Source organism: Lepidothrix coronata, unplaced genomic scaffold (genome assembly GCF_001604755.1).
Source record: "Lepidothrix coronata isolate B3197 unplaced genomic scaffold, Lepidothrix_coronata-1.0 Scaffold112, whole genome shotgun sequence".
NCBI lineage: Eukaryota > Metazoa > Chordata > Aves > Passeriformes > Pipridae > Lepidothrix > Lepidothrix coronata.
In genome coordinates, this window is record NW_016690292.1 from 2,283,717 (window position 1) to 2,303,756 (window position 20,040).

The window sequence follows — 20,040 nt, forward strand, 5'->3', positions numbered from 1 at the left end:
ATCTGTCTTAACTGAGAAGAGAAGAAACACCCTCAGACATTCCATAAAATCACAGCTGTAAGAACAGAAATACTACCAAAAAGAAAAAGAGATCTTTCCAGAATCCCTCTTGCTTACTGCCTTTGCGTGGCTTGGTCTACTTTCACTTCTGTTGTCAAGACAAGCATTTGCATTAAATAAGTGTGAGCGTTGAGGTAGGAGTGAAGCTGAATTTGAAGAGGAAGGAGGTCAGGGATTTGCACCTTGTGCACACAGGAGCATCCTCCTGTCTTGCAGAAAGAAGCTGCCGTTCTTCTTGGGAAGAACCAGAAGCACCACACGCAGCTGGAGCACAGGGGGAGAGATAAATTTAGGAAGATAAAAAAACACGGGGGGATTTAGTTACCTCAGTGTTTATTACAGCAGACTGAAGATATAGGTCAACCCCCTGTCCTGGAGCCCTTGGTGCTTTGAGGCAGAGAAAACGTTACAAATTGCTCAGACAGCTCTAACTATGCAAGTAATCCATGGAGCCTGCCAAGGAACACATGTGTTTCAGGCATAAATAGTCCAATCTATTCCTTTCTGAATTAACATCTGTCATCATGACACCATTCAAAATGACTGAAGACTGGATCATATTAACAACCACACATCTTGGATAAATATTTACTGTTAAGACTTTATGCCCCCCCCTTCCCCTCCAGTTTAAATAAAAATGCAGATAGCAAAATGCCTAGAGCTGTGAAAGGGGGATATCCTTTCAGCCACTGACAGAAAGCATGTGATTTTATTTACAAAAATCAAATCAGTGTTTTTCCCCTCCTCTGTAAGTCTTCACACCACACACGGGTGAAGTCGCAGCATCCTGTGGTGTTGCAATGCTTTCCAAAGAGCATTTCTGGGGAATTTTGTTATGTTGGAGGTTGCTCACCTCAGAGACTCCACAAAGCCTTCTCCCTCTGGATGCAGAAACAGATCTGGCCTAATTGTGCCCCAAGAAGAGAAAATTTTGCTGTGACCTTTGCAGACAACTGGATAAAGCAAATAACTTACTTTCATGACCAGCTGTCAGATGTATGACTGGCTCGCTATCCTGCTCCTCATAGTCAACAAACGGGTCACAGAGAGTGAGGACAGAGAGGCCCAGAGTCACAGAACAGGACGGCAGGAAGGCAACACAAGAGTGCAGCCCTGTCCTGAGTACTCCCAAGACACAGAATTTTCCCAGATGCTGGATTAAGTCTGTATTTCAGAAAGAGATGTCAGCAGCCAGTGTTCACCTCTGCAAATATGTCATTTGAGAATTATAACGCCAGATTTCTAGGAAATTACATCTGTCCTGGCTGATTTTATCTAGCTTGAGCTTCTAGCTACCACATTCTGCTGTCTCTTATCAGCACTGCTTGAGAGGCCAGGAGAGATCCTGCTAACATCCTCCTGGACATCCTGCATAGCAGGGAGCAGTGCTCCTCCATCAGCAACTTCTCCTTCCAGTCCTTTACCCTCACACTGCTTGAGTGGAACTTTACCAAGATATCCAGTCTTGATTTTAAGACTTCAAGAGCAAATCCATCAAGTCTGTCGGGCAGATGTAGCAAAAACAATTATACCGATATAAATGCACTGCCTTTTTTGGTCCTTTGCCTAGCTTCAGACACACTTCTTCCCACAAAATTAAAAAGTCTTGTGAGAAAAAACATTCCCTCTAGGTAGAGAGAGAGAGACTGCAAGTAAATCCCTCCAAAATCTCACGCATAAGCTAAATAAATTGAACTTTGTAACTAAATAAATTGAACTCAAATCTCTCAGACTAAGGGGAGGCTTTGCAGACTTCAAATGATTCTTGTAGTTCTTTACTGAAGTGTTAACATGGAATGTCTTTATCCCACTAACAGTTGCATGAATAGTCGATACCCTCTGGGTGATGTCTCAGTTTCACTGGTGACGATGTCCTCGGACTTCTTCCACGTGCTGGATTCACAGTCTGGAGGAACATCTGCTGCTCACATGGGCAATGCAACACCCTCAGTAGGCAAGGGCTGCGCTGGTGGTGGTTCATTTGGGCTGCCAGGTGCCCAGTCACGTACGTAGGGGCTACTGAACATGCCTGTCTTTGTCAGCACGCAATGACCAGGCAGCCGTGAGGGATAAAAGGGTGCATTTAAGATGTAAGATTCTGGGGAGATCTGAGAGTATTGTGGTGCAAAAGGGAGCAGGACACAAATCCACAGGCAACTGGGCAATTTCTTTAGCTCTGCTGTTTATGGAATTGTGCGTTTTATTAAGATCAGCATCGGATTTGGAATGAATTTCTTTATGTTGCCTCAGATATTCCAATCAATGCAGGTAACCTGACTTTACATGTACTATGACCTTGAAATGCACCCACTGGGATTTGCATAATACTGATGTCTGAATATTGACAGAGCCTGCCAAAGAGGGTGAGTGCAACATGAGCACCCTCCTGATGCTTTTTCAAGACAGCTGCACTAGCTCTTCAGTTGGTCCTCACATTGACTTCTCAAAAGAAAAGATGCAGAAAAAACTGCAACTCTTTAAATTAGCCATCTTTTTTTGACTTTGGTTGAGAAGGAAGGAGTGATCAAATATCTAGGAAAGAACAGCACTTGTCAGTTGGATGGCAAGAGACATCAGAAGAGGTCAGAGGATGACAATTTTAGGAAGAAATTGGTCTCAGGATAAAGCAGGATGGTGAGGCAATCCCAGAAAGGATGGCCTACTCGGGTAATGATACGGTCTTTCCAGGGGGTAAATTCTGTTTGGGTGTCTTCATTTAAGAATGATGTAAAGGAAAAGAAACTAAAGAAGAATAAACATCTGACTGGAGCTCTCTGATTTTCACATTACAGCTGGGATTACTGAGCCAGAAATGAAGACGATGCTGTCTCGGCAGATGTGGGATAAAGGTTCTTTAAGGACTCTTGATGCCCAGCATGGATAAATGCTTCTCTTCCTTTATTAGAAGTACAGAGCAAGGATGACTGGCATTAGGTAATAGCAAGCAAAGGAAGGGACAAAAAAAAGGACAAAATCCATGCATGCTGTGGGAATGACTGAAAGGGCAGGGACACCAACAATTTTTAATTTTAAAGAGAAACTAAAACCAGAACTAATTAATGATGTCATTCCTATAAACACATATACTTCACAAACTTCTGACACCTGGAACTTTTTCATCTAGAAAATAGTGTGTTTATGGCTATTTTTTATTTTCTTCACCAGTCCCAAGAGCTTAGGTGAATGTTGTTACAGACTCATGAATACTGACGACTATCCAATCCAGGTGGACAAGTTTTATTATCCAACATGCACCCATCTGATAATATTAAATGCTATGAAGGCACACTGCAATGGCACCAGAGCAGCCCCTGTCACCAGCTGATGTTTGACAGTTAAGTCTGTACTTACAGACACACTGTGCATGCCTGGGTGGGAACAGCTCTCAGCTATGTAGTGACCTGCCTAATCTTATTACGCTGTTGCATGCAGGTATGTATGAAGGGCAAGCTCCAGCCTGCACCTTCCATACCAACAACCTTCCTTTGGGAATCTGGCCAGGAAGTCTCCCCCAAGGCCCACGTTTCAAATTGGGTCATTTGCCTACTGAGGTTCCAGTATGGTCTCACCACGAGTGCTACCTGAAAGCTTGTTAAAAATCACAAAACACAGAACCAAATTTTTCTCCCTCTTTTGGTCAACAGGGACAAGATTTTATATGGCATCCCTACATATTTTCCAGCCTCTCTTCTAACCATGACTGGAAAAAAACTGGCTCATAGTGTTCATACTTCTCAAAGCCTTCTCTCATAGTGTTTATACTTCTCCTTACACCTTCTGAAAATGGCCCTGATTTCCTGGCCAGTCACAGAGAAGGATTTACTTTTTTCATATGCAAGTCTTCCATGGTTCCCTTGGGCTACTCCCACCAATGCACTGCACTGGTGAAACAGCTCAGGGAGCACAACCCCTCAGGCAGTATGGACAACCCTTCTACACACCCAGAGAGATCAAAACCTAAAAAAACAAAACTCAACCCTGTCACAAGAATCATCCTAGAAAGATAAACTAACTTTCAGCTACTCTTTTTCACAGGAATATGGAATATTCCCCACAGAATGCATCACACAGACTCTCCCACCTCATCTCAGTCAGAGACTTGGCAGGTGCCAGGAGAGTCTGCCTCACATTTTCACTTTATTACAAAGCATTTTCTGTGCTTCCACATTTATTAACAGTTCAGCTGCTTTGAGTGAGGTAACGAACCATCCTGATAACGTGCTAAGGTACTTCCCTGCTAAAATTCCTCCTAGAATCCCTCCACTCTCTGTGATTGGAAATGGCTTTTGCACCCTGTGCTAGGACCACAGGACAACCACCACCAAAAAGGCTTTCTTGCCTCTTCCCCTACTGCAAGCCCCATCATGTCCTTTAAGCAGGCTGGCTGCCTTACTCACCAGCCGTGCCTTCCTATATTATACTCCTGAAGGGATTAGTTATAAATGGCTATTTAGGTGAAAACTCAAATTTGCGAAAGACATGAGACAACCCTTAAGCTGACTTCTCAGTTCAAAAGCTTTCCTCATTTATCATGGAGCAGCATGTCCAGCTTCTGTCCCCTTTCAGCTGAGTCCAAGGAGAGCAGGCAGACACGAGGCAATGCCCACTCAGGCACATCTCTAAGCAGGTGGGATGAAGCTGTGTTTCAGCACAGGATGAGGCACCACAAACCTGTAACCAAGCTTTAAACTCATAATGCATTAAGACAACTAGTGGTGGATTTAGAGCTCCACCAAATCAGAATGCTGTCCCAAGAATCATCCCACATGTCTCTCCCACAGTCCTTTAAAACCTGAAAAGATCAACCATACACAAGATACTTAAAGCAACAAGACCCTTGGAGGAGAAAAGGGAAAGCAAATATTTGCAATCCAGAAGCAAACTCTGGAGCGAATCTGCCAGCGGCAGTGGCCACTCCATTTGTCACCAAAGGCAAGGGACAGCATTGGAAAAAGCAGGTTCTCTCTCCCTAGCCAAGACTCAGAGAAATCACCTGCTCAAGTGCTGGTCTCAAATTCCAAAGAAGTTGAAAATACATGCATGTGAATGAAGCCTTACCTAGTGTTGGACAGCAACAACAGATTCACAACCTCATTGTTTTCCTGAAGATGACAGGAGGAGCATGATGGCTCCCAAGCTGTTTTGTTTAGGGATGTAAAACAGCCCACAGGTAAGGCCATTTCAGAATCTGAGGAATCCACAGTGAACTGCAGGGCTGTGACTGTTCACAGTCTGCCCTAGCAAACATGCAGCATGACAAGGCCATTAACTAATGGAAGAAGAGAAGCTCTAAACAAAAGCTCAGCAGACAGCAAGGGCTCTGGCAGCAGTCTGGCCTTGGCTCTAGCACAGTAACACTGATCACGCCAGGAGGGTATTGTAATGCACATTTTAGCAGGCCTAGAAGTAAGCTGTTAATACAAAAATGCAGTTCGCAAACAAAACGTTAAATAAAACCTCCCCTGCTGCCACGTCCAGAAGATGCCCCCAAGCAGCAGTGACATGCTGTGACAAAGGAGGAGGGGTTATATTGTGCCCACCCCCACTGCTGAGGGAGGACTGCTTTTCGGATGGCATCACTGCTGTGTGCAAGTTGTCAAAGACATGCCCCTGCAAGGGACACACAGCCCAACCTGGCCACGCTCGCAGGCAGGTGCTCACTTGCTCCTATGACTTTCACTATCAAAGAGAATTTGGAGGTGCCGCAGGGGCTCACTGCACAAGTGACTCCTCCTGGCAAAGGCTGCAGAGATTCCCGGCGTAATCATCCGCAGGCTCATTATCACACGAGAAGGAAGCTTGTTAGCTGCCAATTTCTAGTGACACCTTTGCCCTCACTTGGCTGCTTTATCGCCGTGTGCCAGATGTTCAGGGAAGTCAGCTCTAGCAAGCAAGAGAGCTCCTTCTGATTCACTAATGATGGGCAAGAAACCACACTGGAATTGGCCTCAGCACCAGGCTGAGATAGCTGATTTGCATATCTGGAGCTGTAAATTCCTGTTTGTTTCAGGAAGCATCTACTCTCCACAAAATAGAGAAACTTTTGCCTCTTATTTTAAGAACAATATATGACCAAACCTCCCTCCCCATATAATTTCACTGATACTTTGGGGACTCAGGAAGAGCTTCTGTCACTGGAAGACCCCGGGTGACGCAGGAGGGTACAAGAAGCAGGAAGCAGCAGGGTGGATCGCAACATAGGTAATGTCTCTTGGCAAAAAGAACAGTCCAGGAGAAAGTGTAACTGTTCTGAGTGACTGCCCATGAGTAATCCCTCTCTGGGGATCACTGGCAGCAGTTGTTTCATCATCCAAGGGGTGCCTGGCTGTGTCAGCAGGCTCTTGCAGCAATGATTCCAAGGCAGCACTGCCAGACCAGTCACCACAGACGCACGAACAACTCACATCTGTGACCCTTCCGCAACAGCCACGAGTTCAGGCCACTGCAGGCTGTGGGACTCCAACTCACTTCCTTTCCACTTGTACACTGACATATTAGGTCAGCATGGTGCAATACTCCCCTCTGCTAAACCATGTCACCTTTCTCTATCCCATACTCCTTTTAGTTGCAACCGGTGCAATTATTTTCTCCTTCAGTTTATTCTAATGCTTGTCAAATGACTGAAATCAGATTACCAGGGTTTTAGTCGCTCAGATTCACTCACCCTTCCCCTTCTTAAAGGCAGCTGTACACTCTCTGGTGATACCAGTTACTGCTGTAACTTCCTACAGGACAACTTGGAGCGTCAGCTCAGTCAGAACTCTGTGATGGAGACTACCCTTCTTTTGCTGCTGCTGCTGAATATTTAGCCAAACCTGTCTTTTTTCTAGAATAATGTTTTCTCTCAAGTTTTTACTTGCTTCCAGATATTTCTGTTTTACTGGGAAATAAAAAGCAGTCGAGCTTTTGCTTTTTCCTTGGTCCATACTCCACTGCTCTGGTTTCTGGATGTAGCATCTCCTAGGGCATCACACAGATCTCTGGGAGGCCATTACACCAGAGTGTGTAACACATAAAATCCCCAGCCTCTCCGTTCTGTTGGTGCTTCTTCATCACATTGATTCTTTTTCCTCATAACATCTCCAGAAAATCCTTCTCTCTACAAAGCACTTATCCCTTTCTCAGTACGCAAGTGCTGCCAAAAGACTCACATAACACAGAGCAAATCCCTCTCAGCTGCAGGGAGAATAATCTTATCCGACCACTGACCCAGCAATAAATAGCCACTCGCCTTTCATTTACTCTTTCTCAGATAAACTCCCTTTGATTTCACTTACTCAAGAGAGGACTAAGCAAAGATCCTAATACCTGGCCCAGAATCTCTGGTCAAGCAGGTCCAAGCAGCTCCAGGTGTCTGAAGGAATTCAGGAAGTCTCATACCCACCTGTGACTGTGCCATGGACACATGCAGTCTCTATCAACAGTCACGAGCAAAAGAAACATCAGAGGGTAGAGATCAGACTATTTTTTTGAGGAATGTGTCCACTTCCACAGCAGTTGTGGTTTTTAGCAGGATGCTTCCATTTTCCTTTTCTCCATCCTGAGTCAGACTCCTGACTGTAATGACTGGTTTGCAGCAGGGATGAAGTCTTGCAGAGGGACGTGTCAGATAAGGAATAACCAACAGTGGCATACAGACCTCTCAGATCAAGCAAGTGCCTCTAGATGAATCCAGGAAAGGAAGAAACTCCCTTTTCTCTGGAATATCAGCTGAGAGAAACAAACTCTCCAGAGAGCACTGGGCAGGCATTTGTCATCCTGAACTTACCACACACTGATAAAAATACTAACACTCACTACCAGAACAGACACCTATGTGCTATTCTCATAGTGTTCTCCACTGGGTCATTTCTATCTAAGAGACAGCACTTTCTGCATCAGCTTCCTCTAGAAAAGCAGCTGTGCCACCCACCTGCTTGCAGCTAAAGCCAGTGACAGCAAGATCTCAGCCTCAAATAGAGAGAGATCAGACTAGAGAGCACAAGACAGATGTTTTCCAATCATCTGGTCTGTATCCTAAAGTATTCAATGAACTGGCCCAGCAGCCTCAAAAACCAGCAATGACTCCCTTTGGGAACTTGTGTAGAACAGGTAGGATTCTCAAAGGATTGAAAGATGGACAAAAGCAGTGCCTAGCCTTAAAAGGTAGAAAAGGGAAGAGAGTTGATTTATGATTTCAATTCCCAGAATAGCAGGATTAATTATTTGTAAGCACCTGAAAAAAATAAGAAAGACTGAGTAGCCACCCACTAGGATTTGTCAAGAGCAAATTATGTTTAAAAAAAATTCTTTATACACATGAAAAATTATCACTGGGAAGAAGGAAGACATGTAACTGGTATTCAGTAAAGCTTCTGAGAGATCACTTTCACAAACATCCTAAGACTGTTATAAAGGATACTACTGTGATACAAGTTCAGAAGTGGCCAAAAAACTATCAAGGATGAGTTCTCAGTGGGCTCACTGTAGAAATGGGAGGATGTTATTACTTTGGGTTCTGCCTAGGAACCAACTTTATTTAGTGTTTTCATTATTAACCTGGATGATGGAGTAAAAAGTATGTTTATTAAATTGCAGAGGACATGGATCTGGAAAGAATGGCAGGTATGCTGGGAAGCTCTGCCAAAGGAACTTGGCAAACTGGAGAAGTGTTCTGGAAGAAAGAACTGGTGGGGAAAAGTGCACGGTGCTGCTCTTTGACAGGAGGAGCCAATGGCAGAAGCACAGGGTGTGGAGCTGGGGAGGTGGCTGCTCTTCAGTCCTTCCTGAGACCTGGAGTCTCAAGGAACCCGACACTCACCTCCAGTTCCATGCCACTGTGGAAAAGGCTGTCCAAACAGCAAATGTATAAGGAATGAGAACTGTGAGGCTAGTGAAGCAGCTGTTTGCTCCCCTCTTTTTGCTGTAGTCTGTACATTTTTGGGCACTGCTCTTTAAGGAAAAGATTAATTAACTGCAGGCATTCAAAAGAGCAACAGGAATTAAGAGATCTGGAAAACATCACCTAAAAGAACTGAAAGAAACGGGAGAGTTTATTCTGAAGAAATGAAGGATAAGGAGCCAATCACAAGAGCATTGAAGTAACACGCAATGCAAGAAGCTCAAGTTCCTTTTGCTCTTTGCCAAGCTGGGCACTGAAGCACTCAGTTCAAACAACTGCAATGGCTCTCCCCTGTCTTCTAGCAAGTTTTAACAGACAATTTGCTGCATCTTTCTAAGAGCGGGGGATACCATATTAGAATCTAGTGATGACCACTTGACTGCAAGCATCAGGTGGAAATTCAATTTGTTTTCAAGTAAACCAACCCATCCCTTGAACTTCAAGCTAAACACCACGAGTCCCTGCAACTGTGTTCAAGCTGCAGGGCACTGACACTGCCAGGGTTTTCCCTTCCCCTGAATGAGGAAGAGGAGCCTTACATAAAGCAAAGAAAATTACTTTTAACTCAATTATTCATGTTACGAAAGCCCACTTGTGCTTGCCCAGAGGCTGACAGGTAACTTCATCTGTCTGGTACCAGGAAAATAATTGCAAGTTGGTGCCAGTATGAGACAAGAGCAAAGTATGAGCCCTTAAGGCCATCTCTGTAACAACTGTGTGCAATTATACTCCCAGACTGCTTCATTCTGTGTATGTGGTGAGCTGCCAACCTCCTCTCTCTGTCTGTCTCCAAACACATGATATAATATCCCATCCTCCGAATGCTCATCCATTTGTCTTGTTATTTGCTGAAAAGTCATTAAGAAGCATTTGAAAACAGATATTTAAGATATGTAAAACAAGAACTATACCCAAATAGAGGGCATTTATTCTGGATATCATGACAGCAGATAAAGACAAACCATCCACTGAATGAGAAGTCACTGATCACAACCTGATTCCATTCAGGATGGGTGAATTACAGTGAACAGCCCTGACTACTAACAGGTCCATGGTACTTCAGAAGGGCACTAATGCAACCAATGGGGGGAAAATATTTACATGGGGAAAGTAGTGTATTCATCATTTCAGTGTTTTAAAATTACACTTGATACCGTTGTTCTGGATGATACTTCAATCAGACACAAATCACAAATCCCAGTAACTGAGAAAAATATAATGGTTTGTGCTATTCAGGTCACATTAAGTCTGCTTGTAGCCTTTTCAACAAGTTGTGATGCTGTTGTCTCCTCCTCCCCTCCTGTGTCATCACATCCTTGTCCCCAGACTCCCACTTCTTCCTCTTGCCATTGCTCTTTTCTTTCCTCTGCTCTTAAATCCTAAGAGACCATAAAATCCATGCAAGAGCTGGTCCTTTTAAATACCCTTTAAAATGAATAAAAATTAAATTCATTGTTTATAGTACACACTAACATAATCTTGAATAGAAAGCCTCATCTGTGACGCAAGGCCAAGTTACAGAGAGATGTCTTTGTAAAACACAATTAAAGCTGAAGTCCATGGAGATAAAGAAAGTCTTCACTTAAATGCAGCAGGACACACAGAGGAATTCTCCTCAGCCCCAAATGTGGCAAATACGATGGTGATACCATGTCTGCCCACCATTACTAATTAGGTGACCTTCACAGCATCAGCTGACAGCGTTCTTACCACTTTCTCCTTGTAAACAATGTATTTCAGCCACTTGAAATCCTGCCATTTGAATCCTGCCAGAACAAACAGGGAATCCTTCTCATACTGCTCCATTTTCTGGATTGCACCTTCAGGATATGTGATCCGGAGTGTTGTCTTGCCACCCACATCCTTTTCAAAGCCTTTCACTGGAGCCGAGTTCAGCCTGCAGGGCAACCAGAGAAGACACTGTCACGGATTCCCACTTACACTCAGGGGTGTTGATGACACAGCAATCACTGCTGGGCAAGAATTCCCTGTAGCAGGTGTTAGAGTAGGAAATGTTACCTCTTCCAGTTCTTCACCACGAACATTTATGAACGTTTATACCAACTGTGACGACAGTTTAATTAGAAGCCATTTAAATTATACAATTGAATATAATGCAAACCATTTCTGCGCATCCACTATTGTGATTTACACTGAACCGGAAGCTTTGGAAAAGGAAACTGAAAAATATTGCCCTTGCAGATTTAGAGTTGCGAACTAAGCATTAATATTTTAACATCCCATTGCTCCTGTGATGTGTCACTTGGATTCTGCAAGACTGTGCAGAAAGAGATGATGCAGCTCTACATCAGTTTTAAAAGAGCTGAACCTGGTCTAATGCTCCAATCCCAATCCAGAGTTCACACTCATTTTACCTGCAGTGAGGCTGTTTAGGGATATAATTCTCAAAAAAACCCCAAAGGAACAATCTCCTGGGCTTAATTCCCCAAACTGGCCCATCTGGAAGGTGAGGTGCCTTGCAATGGCAGCACAAAGGAGGAGGTTGGGCTGCATGGCTGGGACAAGGCTCAGCACAACTTCAGTCTCACTGACTCCAAGGAGTTTCTGCTGTGGAAGTGCATCCCACTCTGAAAACACCCAAGCAGACACAGAGCTTTGCTCTTGGGCACACTGATTTCTAAGGGAATGCTATGTATTTAGCTGTGCTTTTGTTAAAATATTTCTCAGGAACAAAGTTTTTTCCCTTGAAAAAACAAACCGCTTTGGCATGAACTGCAATGATGACTTTCATGACATTATTCAAAACTTCTATTCAAAACTAGAAGGCCAAAGCTGAGGAAATCTCAAGTAACTTGGAATACAAATCTTGCTGACATCAAATAGCAGCCCCTGATGGAACAGTACTGCCTGCTTGAATTATTGCAGCATTCTTGACTTGGTGTAGTTCAATATACTGGAAAGTGCTTATGGACTGCAAATTTTGCCGTGCAGGAATGTTAATGAGTATCTGGATATGTCCTTTTCAGCCTGGGTAAGCATTTTACATTGGAAACTTTTTAGGAGAAGAAAATCTCTGTATAAAATCTGAAATTATATTCAAATTTTAGAGGAATAAAGTCCTATGCATTTTTAGTAAAAATACTTGCTTTATCATTAGGAATAAAATATTGAAGGGAAAGCAACTTAAGAATCAGCACCATCACAATTTATACAGCAGATGAACTCTTTTTCCATGGTTTATAAACCCTTGCTTTGTAGCCTGACTTTGAGGTAGCTAGACCTGACTACCTGCAGTAACAGTGCTCCCAGCCAGCCTGATCCCCTGCTTCTCCTCTGTTGCTGGTGGCACATTCACACATCACTCACTTTTCCTATGGGCATTATTTAAACTTTAAGGTGTTGTGTGTCTTTGGGGTAGATGACCTTACATAAAGTAAAGGAAACAGAGATAAATATTACAAAGTACTGTGTGAAGAAAGCTAGTTAAGCATATTTTTATCTGTTTTCTTGAAGTTGAGGAGAAGGTGTCTGGAGTCATTTCAGATGGCAACATGTGGCTCTTTGGCAGGGTCTTCCCCATCCCCAGCTGCTCAGTTTGCTGTTTTGCTGCTTACCTTGTCAATGCTCCCAAAACTTGGGACCCCTGCTTTGTGTCTAGGCAGGAAACAAAACAAGCCATTTCCCCAAGGAAAATGAACTCAGGTCCCCAACAAAGGGCCAGAGTGTGAGTTGCTGATGGAGTCCCAGTGATGGAGTCCTGCCAAGAGCCAGCACTGTCAGCCCCAGGGGCAGTGCCCGGAGGGCAGTGTGGGCAAGGGACCAGGAGAAGTTCTGGCAGCCACAGCCTGTGTTCACCAAGGTGATGCTACACAGCTCAAACCCCTTCCTAGGCAAGACACACTGGTGGTTATAAGCACAGCTAAATCTTGAAAAACCTCAGTTAGGATGTCAGGCCTCCTTGTGTTGTCCATGGATGGGCAGTTTTCTCACAGAAGAAGTTTCAGAGTTTTTTTCAGTCCATGTCTGCTGATGAGACACTAACTCCTAACTGTGGCACCATGAAGACCCTACCACTAAAGTATCATCATCAGGTGAATCCCTATCTTGTTCTGATTAGGAATTTCTGATACACACTTGTTTTTGCCCTGCCTGCAAGGAGGCATTTCAGAATACTGATGACTGACTGCTGCAAGAAGCTCCTGCCAGGTAAACAGTGTCACAGCTGAGAATAACATCTGCACTGAAATCTGATAATATCTAGTTAAAGAAAAACAGTAACCAACTCAGTCCAAGCTGTTTTTAGAACTGGCAGAACCAACTGGACTATGTTCATCACAAGAACAAAATTTATTGCTGCAATTAGCAATCCTCACATGGGCATCAAAAAACCCCACATACTGCTGGATCACATCTTTGTCCACAAATGTACCACATTTTTCCCTTAAAATTCACTTCCTAGGTCCCAAACATGATCCTTCAAAGGAGTTTTGCAACCCATGAAAAAGGATGCTATAACACAAGGGACTTCCTCAGCTTCCATGGGAGTAAAGCAAGCAGTTGGATACACATCCAAGCACCTGGCTTCATTTAACCTTTACAGTTGACTTCTCTCCTCTTTATCTGTCCCACAAACAGCACAGGTGCTCAGCTGCCCTCTTATCCTCCCAGCTTGCAAACTGACTTAGATTTACTGATGTGAGAGAAAAAATCGAACTTTTCATTTGGAAATTAAATAGTGGACTTTCTGATGTAAATCTTAGTGGGTGGCTTAGTCCAGATGGATTGAAACCGTTCTTTTGCCACTTTTTGAACATTCTGAACCCAAGAAAAGGCTATAACTGCATTTTAATTCAGCTCAAATAACTACAAGTCACCAGAATATGACAAGTAGTGAGAGCTCTTTGCTAAGAACTGATAGTGAGACCAGGAAAAGGGCTGTAAAAATTTTGTCCTGTTCTGAACAGCCATCCCTGCGTCCAGCACACTGATGGAGAATCAGGGAGCCATCCACAGGAACAAATGACTAAAAGGGATCTTCTTTGTGTCCAGAGTTAGAGGACATTTATTACTCTCTGTATGTTCTGTTCTTTCCTCATGTGCCCATTACTGGCACATAGGAGAGAACAGAGACCATGCTAAATGATACCTGCCTTAAATTCTTTTACTAATCCCTTTCTTTCTCCCACCTTAGCTAAGAATTTTTGCTTTTTGCCACCACATCTCACAGCTGACTGAAATTCAGAGAGATGATATCAGACACATTTCCTTTAACGTGAAATCAGTTATCTTACTAAGACAAAAAATGCCAACTTAGACTGTGTTAAACCAGTTTTTATAAACTTACACTGCAGTTTATCCCACTTTTCCTATTTACCTTTGTAATATTTTGTTACTCACGATTCAAAACCTGCTGGAAAGCTCTGCATTTTTTTTTTCAAGTCAGACTAATGGGTCTGTAGCTCCCTAGAGCATATCCTCCCCTCCCTCCTACGCACACTCTCTCTCTGAGTCTCCATTAGTACAGGTATTATGTTTGTTAATCTCCAGTCACCCAGAACGCCCCCCTGACTTGACAGATTTATTACTAAGAGTTATGACTAGACCTGTGATTTCACATATCAGCACGTTTTTCAAGCATTCTGAGATGGCAATGATCCAGGTCCTCAGCCAAAGCAAGAAGTCCTGACTTTGCCTGTGGTCCTTTCCACTCCTACACCACTCTGCTTCTGCTCCCTTATTCAACATTGTCATCCACAGTGAACAGAGGCAAAGTATTCTCAGTTTCTAGGGCACCTGTAATCACTGGGTCCTCACTCACAGAGGCTTCCTGCCTCCTAACACCCTATGCTGCATCACTCTTAGTCCTTCCCATCCTAACTGTGTAGTTCCTGGGGAATGCTACACATGTATGATCAGTAATACTTCCCTGAGCTACCTAGGGGATATATCTGGGAGCAGATCCAACAGTTTGAGTTACTGCTTCACCACCTAAGGGCATCACAGAAAGCAGCAGCTTTTAGAAAGGAGCTATGAAGAGAAGGTTCAAGCAGGATCATATGAGAGACCACATTCCCAAACAGCTGTGGAAAATGGAATATTTGAGGAATATTTGCCTTTACCCTTTGATGTGAACACCATTTATAACAAACATTTATATGCTCTTGTCTTTTCTTCCCCTCCATATAACTTCATGTTTTCATACAAATGGATACCGTCACTAGTACAGGTTAAAAGTCTGCCTGCATAGCATGTGAACTGATACAGAACCTGAATATATGACAAGAAAACTATAATGCCAAAGACTCACCTGACAACAACATCATAGTCATCAATTTTTAACCCCAATGATTTATTTGCAAGTACTCCACCATTTCCCACAATAATACATCGCCGGCAGCTGAGACTGTGGAAGAAACAGAGGAAGAGGTGATTTTTGTAAAGTAAATGCAAACAGAGCCACACATATTTAGTTTGCATGCATCTGAGAACTACAGGAAACCTTTGTAAATATTAAGAATTAGGGGGGAGACAGAGATACACTTGATCCCCAGCTCACCTCATCATGCCCAGGCATTACACGTGATAAACTGCTTTCAACACCTCACACCACGTGTGGCCTAATGAGATGAGCTGTCAGGACAAGCAGCTCCTCTCCCCCCACACCCGTGGTATGATGGGCTTGAATCAAACCCATCTGTTTACTTAAACCTTCTCATCATTCATTCAGCACTGAAATAACAATAAACCAAAGGCTTAGTGAGGAAGTCTTTTCTCCAAGCAATTTTATGAGTGCAGGCAGATCTTGCCAGGTTATCTGGGGTGTGCTCACCTTGGTGAGAGCAAAATTGCCGCTGTTATCACAAGACTTCGAGAGACAAAAAGACCCCACTAAATGGAGAGAAAAAAGACACCCCTCCCACTCCTGTCCAGTAGGAAACATATATGGAGACACCATAGGTGAGGAAAGGGAAGGGAAATAACCTTAATTAGAAAGAAAAAGAAACAGGAAAAAGAAGGAGGAGAACAGTTTCTTGTGGAACCCTGAGTCACGAGAACTCTCTGCAGCAGATGTTAAAAAGTGATTTTGTTTTGAAGACAGAGAAAAGGACTTCTTTCCAGCCATCTAATCCCAAACGCAGCTGGCTCTTCTGGCAGTGTGCCTCCATCTCTGGTAGTTCACTGAAGGAATACGTGTCTGCAGAGCCTTTTTCGGAAAGGGTCCAAGGCAATCAGTTGTTTGGAGCAGATCTCTGGCCTAGGCAGCCTTCCTAGTCCCAGGCACAGTCAACTGGGCTCTTCTAGGCTGTCCTCTCTGTGATAAGTCTGAAGAGCCAGCATGAGGAAAGCTCCACTTACGTGGGGTCCCTCTTTGCAGAGCAGGGCTGGAGTGCACTTAAAGACTCAGCTAAACCACTGAGGGTCACTCTGCTGACAGAGCCATTAGCTGGAGACACGTGCAGAATTAACAGCACCAAGAAATGCTCTGGAACAGCTTCCCCTGCCCAGAAAAAGTGTCATTGCATATCTGAGCCTTTCCAAAAGAAAAAACATCCTCAAGCAGATGGACATATTAGCCCATATTGTGCTTCTTCAGCATAGAAGAAGAAGCATAGATGTTTGTGATAATCAAACCACAACAGAGAAAGAATTTTATAGATGATGGCACAGCAAAAAAAAAAAAAAATACAGTTCTGGCAACAAGGAGAAAGCAGATGCAAGATCTGGTTCAGGCAGTATATTGTGACAAAGAGGGAAGTGAAAGAGTCAACCTCCCAAGTACACCCAAACAAGCGACAAAGGTGGTTACAGCTTTGTCAAAACCCTTAAGGAAAAGATGCTGCAAAAGGAAAAAAAAGACATTGTTCAGTTCTGGCCAAGTGACATTTAGGATGGAAATACACTCTTCTGATGATTATGATAGGAAAGTTTGACCTCCTAAACAACAGACTGCTGGGTGAAATACCGTAGTTTCTCTACTCAGTTGTCTCTCAGTCATGACTCTTCTTAATTTTCTCTTTTGAAGAAGGATACTATGTCAAAATCCAAAGGCTACAAGCTACGGAGACTCCCCTCTATCCTTTTCCCACTTATGTTAGGATGGTAGCTCTTACCAGTTTTGAATACAGAGCTGCTTGTTCCAGCCTCAAACCACTTAAATTAAAGCACCATCTACTGTCAGTAGCCCCTTCCACATCTGCATGTGTACAAACATTCGCCCCTCATGGGTCAGACTGGTGAGCATGAGCTGCCACACATGAGATGAGCAAGCTCATCACATCTTGCACAGTAAGGCAGCTCTCCTAGGTCTTGATTCACACTTGCAGTACCTCTCTGAACAATTTTCAACTTCTCCCCAGATCTCTGAAGTACTGAATCTGGAAGACCAGCACGTGGAGCTAATGCTGCTCAAAGCAGAGTCCCCTTTACACAGAGATTTTACGTACATCATTCCAGTCCTCTTTTTATAGTCATTGGTTTGCAGAATATAATCCTCATCTTGTAAACATGATCTGTGTTGTCACACCTGTGATGCCTGATTTTTGATTTGGCTCCAGGGAAGCAGTGTTCAGAGAAGGATCCCGTGCAAAGGTCAAGACTGACCTGGTCCTGCTACTCCTTACTTTCCTAGTCTTTGGTTCTGGCAAATTTTTCTAGTGTTATTTTACCTTTATTCCAGATTGGTTTTAGCCAGGACTACACTGGAAGTGTCATTAAAGGATTAATTCTCAACCCTGACAGTAACTTTTTAAAGATATGTTGACTATCCCATTCCTAAAAAGGATATATCTACAATGGTGTAGTGTAGAATCAGAATACAATGGACTGAGACATAACTATTGCCTGTCTCTAAAAGGTTACCTTTATCATTTAAGCTTCTAGTTCATCTAAAAAATATATCCTCTGTATGGCAAGATGTCATTTCCACAAACCCAAAGTAACTCACATCAGTTATGCTGTCATTCAAGCTCTGCCCCAGAACGAACTTTCCAGGATTTTTCCTGCAAACCAAGCTAATCAACTTACAGCCATCTCTTTATCGTCTCCCATATTTTCCAAAAATGGAACAACATTTGCTTTTCTATCAAACATTCCAAGAAGGGTCAAAAAGCAAACAGTAAAACAAACTAAAAAAATCTTTATTTAACTCTTTAAACACTCTGCATTGCTTACCTTGAAAGACAAATAATTGTCATTTTATATCCTCACAGTTACTAACAAAAAATACACAAAGTATTTCATTGTTGCTGTAAAATGGGACAGCATCATTCTATTTTTATCCCCAAAAATGAAACAAATACTTCAGTGAATGGTTCTGCCTTTACTCTCATAACTGATAGGTTAATCACCTTTACCCAGCTTCATGCCTGAGCCACCCTCATACCCTCGTGGTCCTGACACATTTAAATGTGTTATTTTTCCTTAAGTCTGCAGATAAGATTTTTCATTAGTGTCTTTCTGACCCTAAGGTCTAATCTTTGATCTTCCAGCAGCTTAAATTTCTTTCAAACATACTCTGCCCACTGATGGTGCCTGAGCATGGGAAACCTACACAGTCACTGTTGGCTCCAGGCAAGCTTCTGGCTGAAGAAACACACCGTGCAAGCAGCATCAGTTACAGCTCAATTGTTTCTCCACAAAGAAGTGTGCAAACGCCTTTATGTTTGTTTACATAGTACATCAAAGCCCTATTTCTTTTCCAGAAGAGCTCAAGGACCGAACACATCGGACACAGCCCAGGTTCCAGTTTGCTACCAGGGTGGTATGAAGGAGGGTCATGGACTTTCCACAGACAGACTTTCCCTAAAGCCCTAAGCTGGGAGCTGCAGCCAGATGTACAGACTCTTGACACTGATACTCCAAGGTTGAGTTCATCTACACCAAAACCAGGATTCACGCAGATTTTCTCGAACAATATAGCCCTGTAAACACATGTTTGCATTGTAGCAATTCCTACTTCCTCTTCCTCTCCTATCAAAGCACTTTGGGGATTTGTCAGGGGAGAGAAACCACAAAGCCTTCCTTTACGCAACTTTGGAACTGAAGGCTTTGAGGAAAGATATAACAGAATAATTAAAAAACATCTTTAGGGTAACTGGTGCTTGGGGAGGCTTAGCATATTCTGGTTTGAACTGGCTGCTGCTACTTAAATGGGTGCTATCAACCCGAGCCAGAGGGACACACATCTCTCCTGCTCTATCAAATTCCTTCCTGACTTGCTCAGTTTATATACTGCATTAGTAAAGATCGTGTTAGTCATAAGCTCCAACTCTCAGTTTTCCTTCATTACCACCTGGAGGCAATACCAAAAAGGTCAGTTAGGTTTTTATATTTATGTCTTTTCATAGGAAATTTACATGTCATCACCACAGAGATTTAACCCCCAAATCCATTGAAGTCCAGCCAGCAAAAGGCCTGTGGAAATAGAAACCAAGCCCTGACCCATTTGCAGAATGAGGGACAGGCCACTGGATGAGCCACTAAAGGAAGCAGTGAAAATGTCAACAATATAAATGGGCTTGGAAAAGTCAGTGGAGGGCAGGAGAACTATGAAGTGTCAAAGACGAGGCCCACCAACATCTGTACTAGGGAGAAAGACGCGACAGCTCTGAAGGAAGAGGTCAGAGATTCTAAAGAAAGCCCCCTGTACCTCCAATCTTTTCCAGAAAAGCTCAGAGCTGACGTGTAACTACCCTCCCAAACACCACTGCAGCTTTACCTAGCCCCTGCCCTGGAGCAGAAGCGGGTTCAACACAAAGGTGCCACAGTAAGGAGCCATGAAGAGAGCTAAGAAAGCAGGGCACCACTTACACTGTGTTACAGGTGTGAACTATAGCCTTTGTGCACATGCCCTCCAGCTGTTGGTAGTTATAATACAATGGAGGGATTAGCTGAAGCGAGTTGGCAAAGCTGCTGTGGGATGATGAAAGGTGCACGCACACCCGGAAGGATCACGTTCGCCTCGTTTCAGCACCATGTCAGTACATTGTGTCAGGAAAGGTGCATCAGGATGCCCTTTGTTACAGGGATAATCAAACAAATAAATTAATTTCCAGGGCTTATGAGAGGCAAGTGAATGTAACATCTCAAGGACCAGCTTCGTGAAGGAGGACAGAAATGGAGAAGCTTGGCTAGGGACA

At 43.4% G+C, this 20,040-nt stretch overlaps 1 protein-coding gene across 8 annotated transcripts in view; it reads right to left on the bottom strand.

Moving 5' to 3' along the window:
* The window catches only part of ST3GAL3 (ST3 beta-galactoside alpha-2,3-sialyltransferase 3), a 175,992-nt gene that overhangs the window by 33,670 nt on the left and 122,282 nt on the right, over positions 1-20,040 (bottom strand). For all 8 annotated transcript variants that reach the window (XM_017824733.1, XM_017824737.1, XM_017824736.1 and 5 more), the window contains 2 exons: positions 15,210-15,305; positions 10,652-10,838 (listed from right to left, as the gene is read on the bottom strand). In XM_017824733.1, the coding sequence (XP_017680222.1) occupies positions 10,652-10,838; positions 15,210-15,305 (283 nt within the window). The remainder of the gene's footprint in view (positions 1-10,651; positions 10,839-15,209; positions 15,306-20,040) is intronic.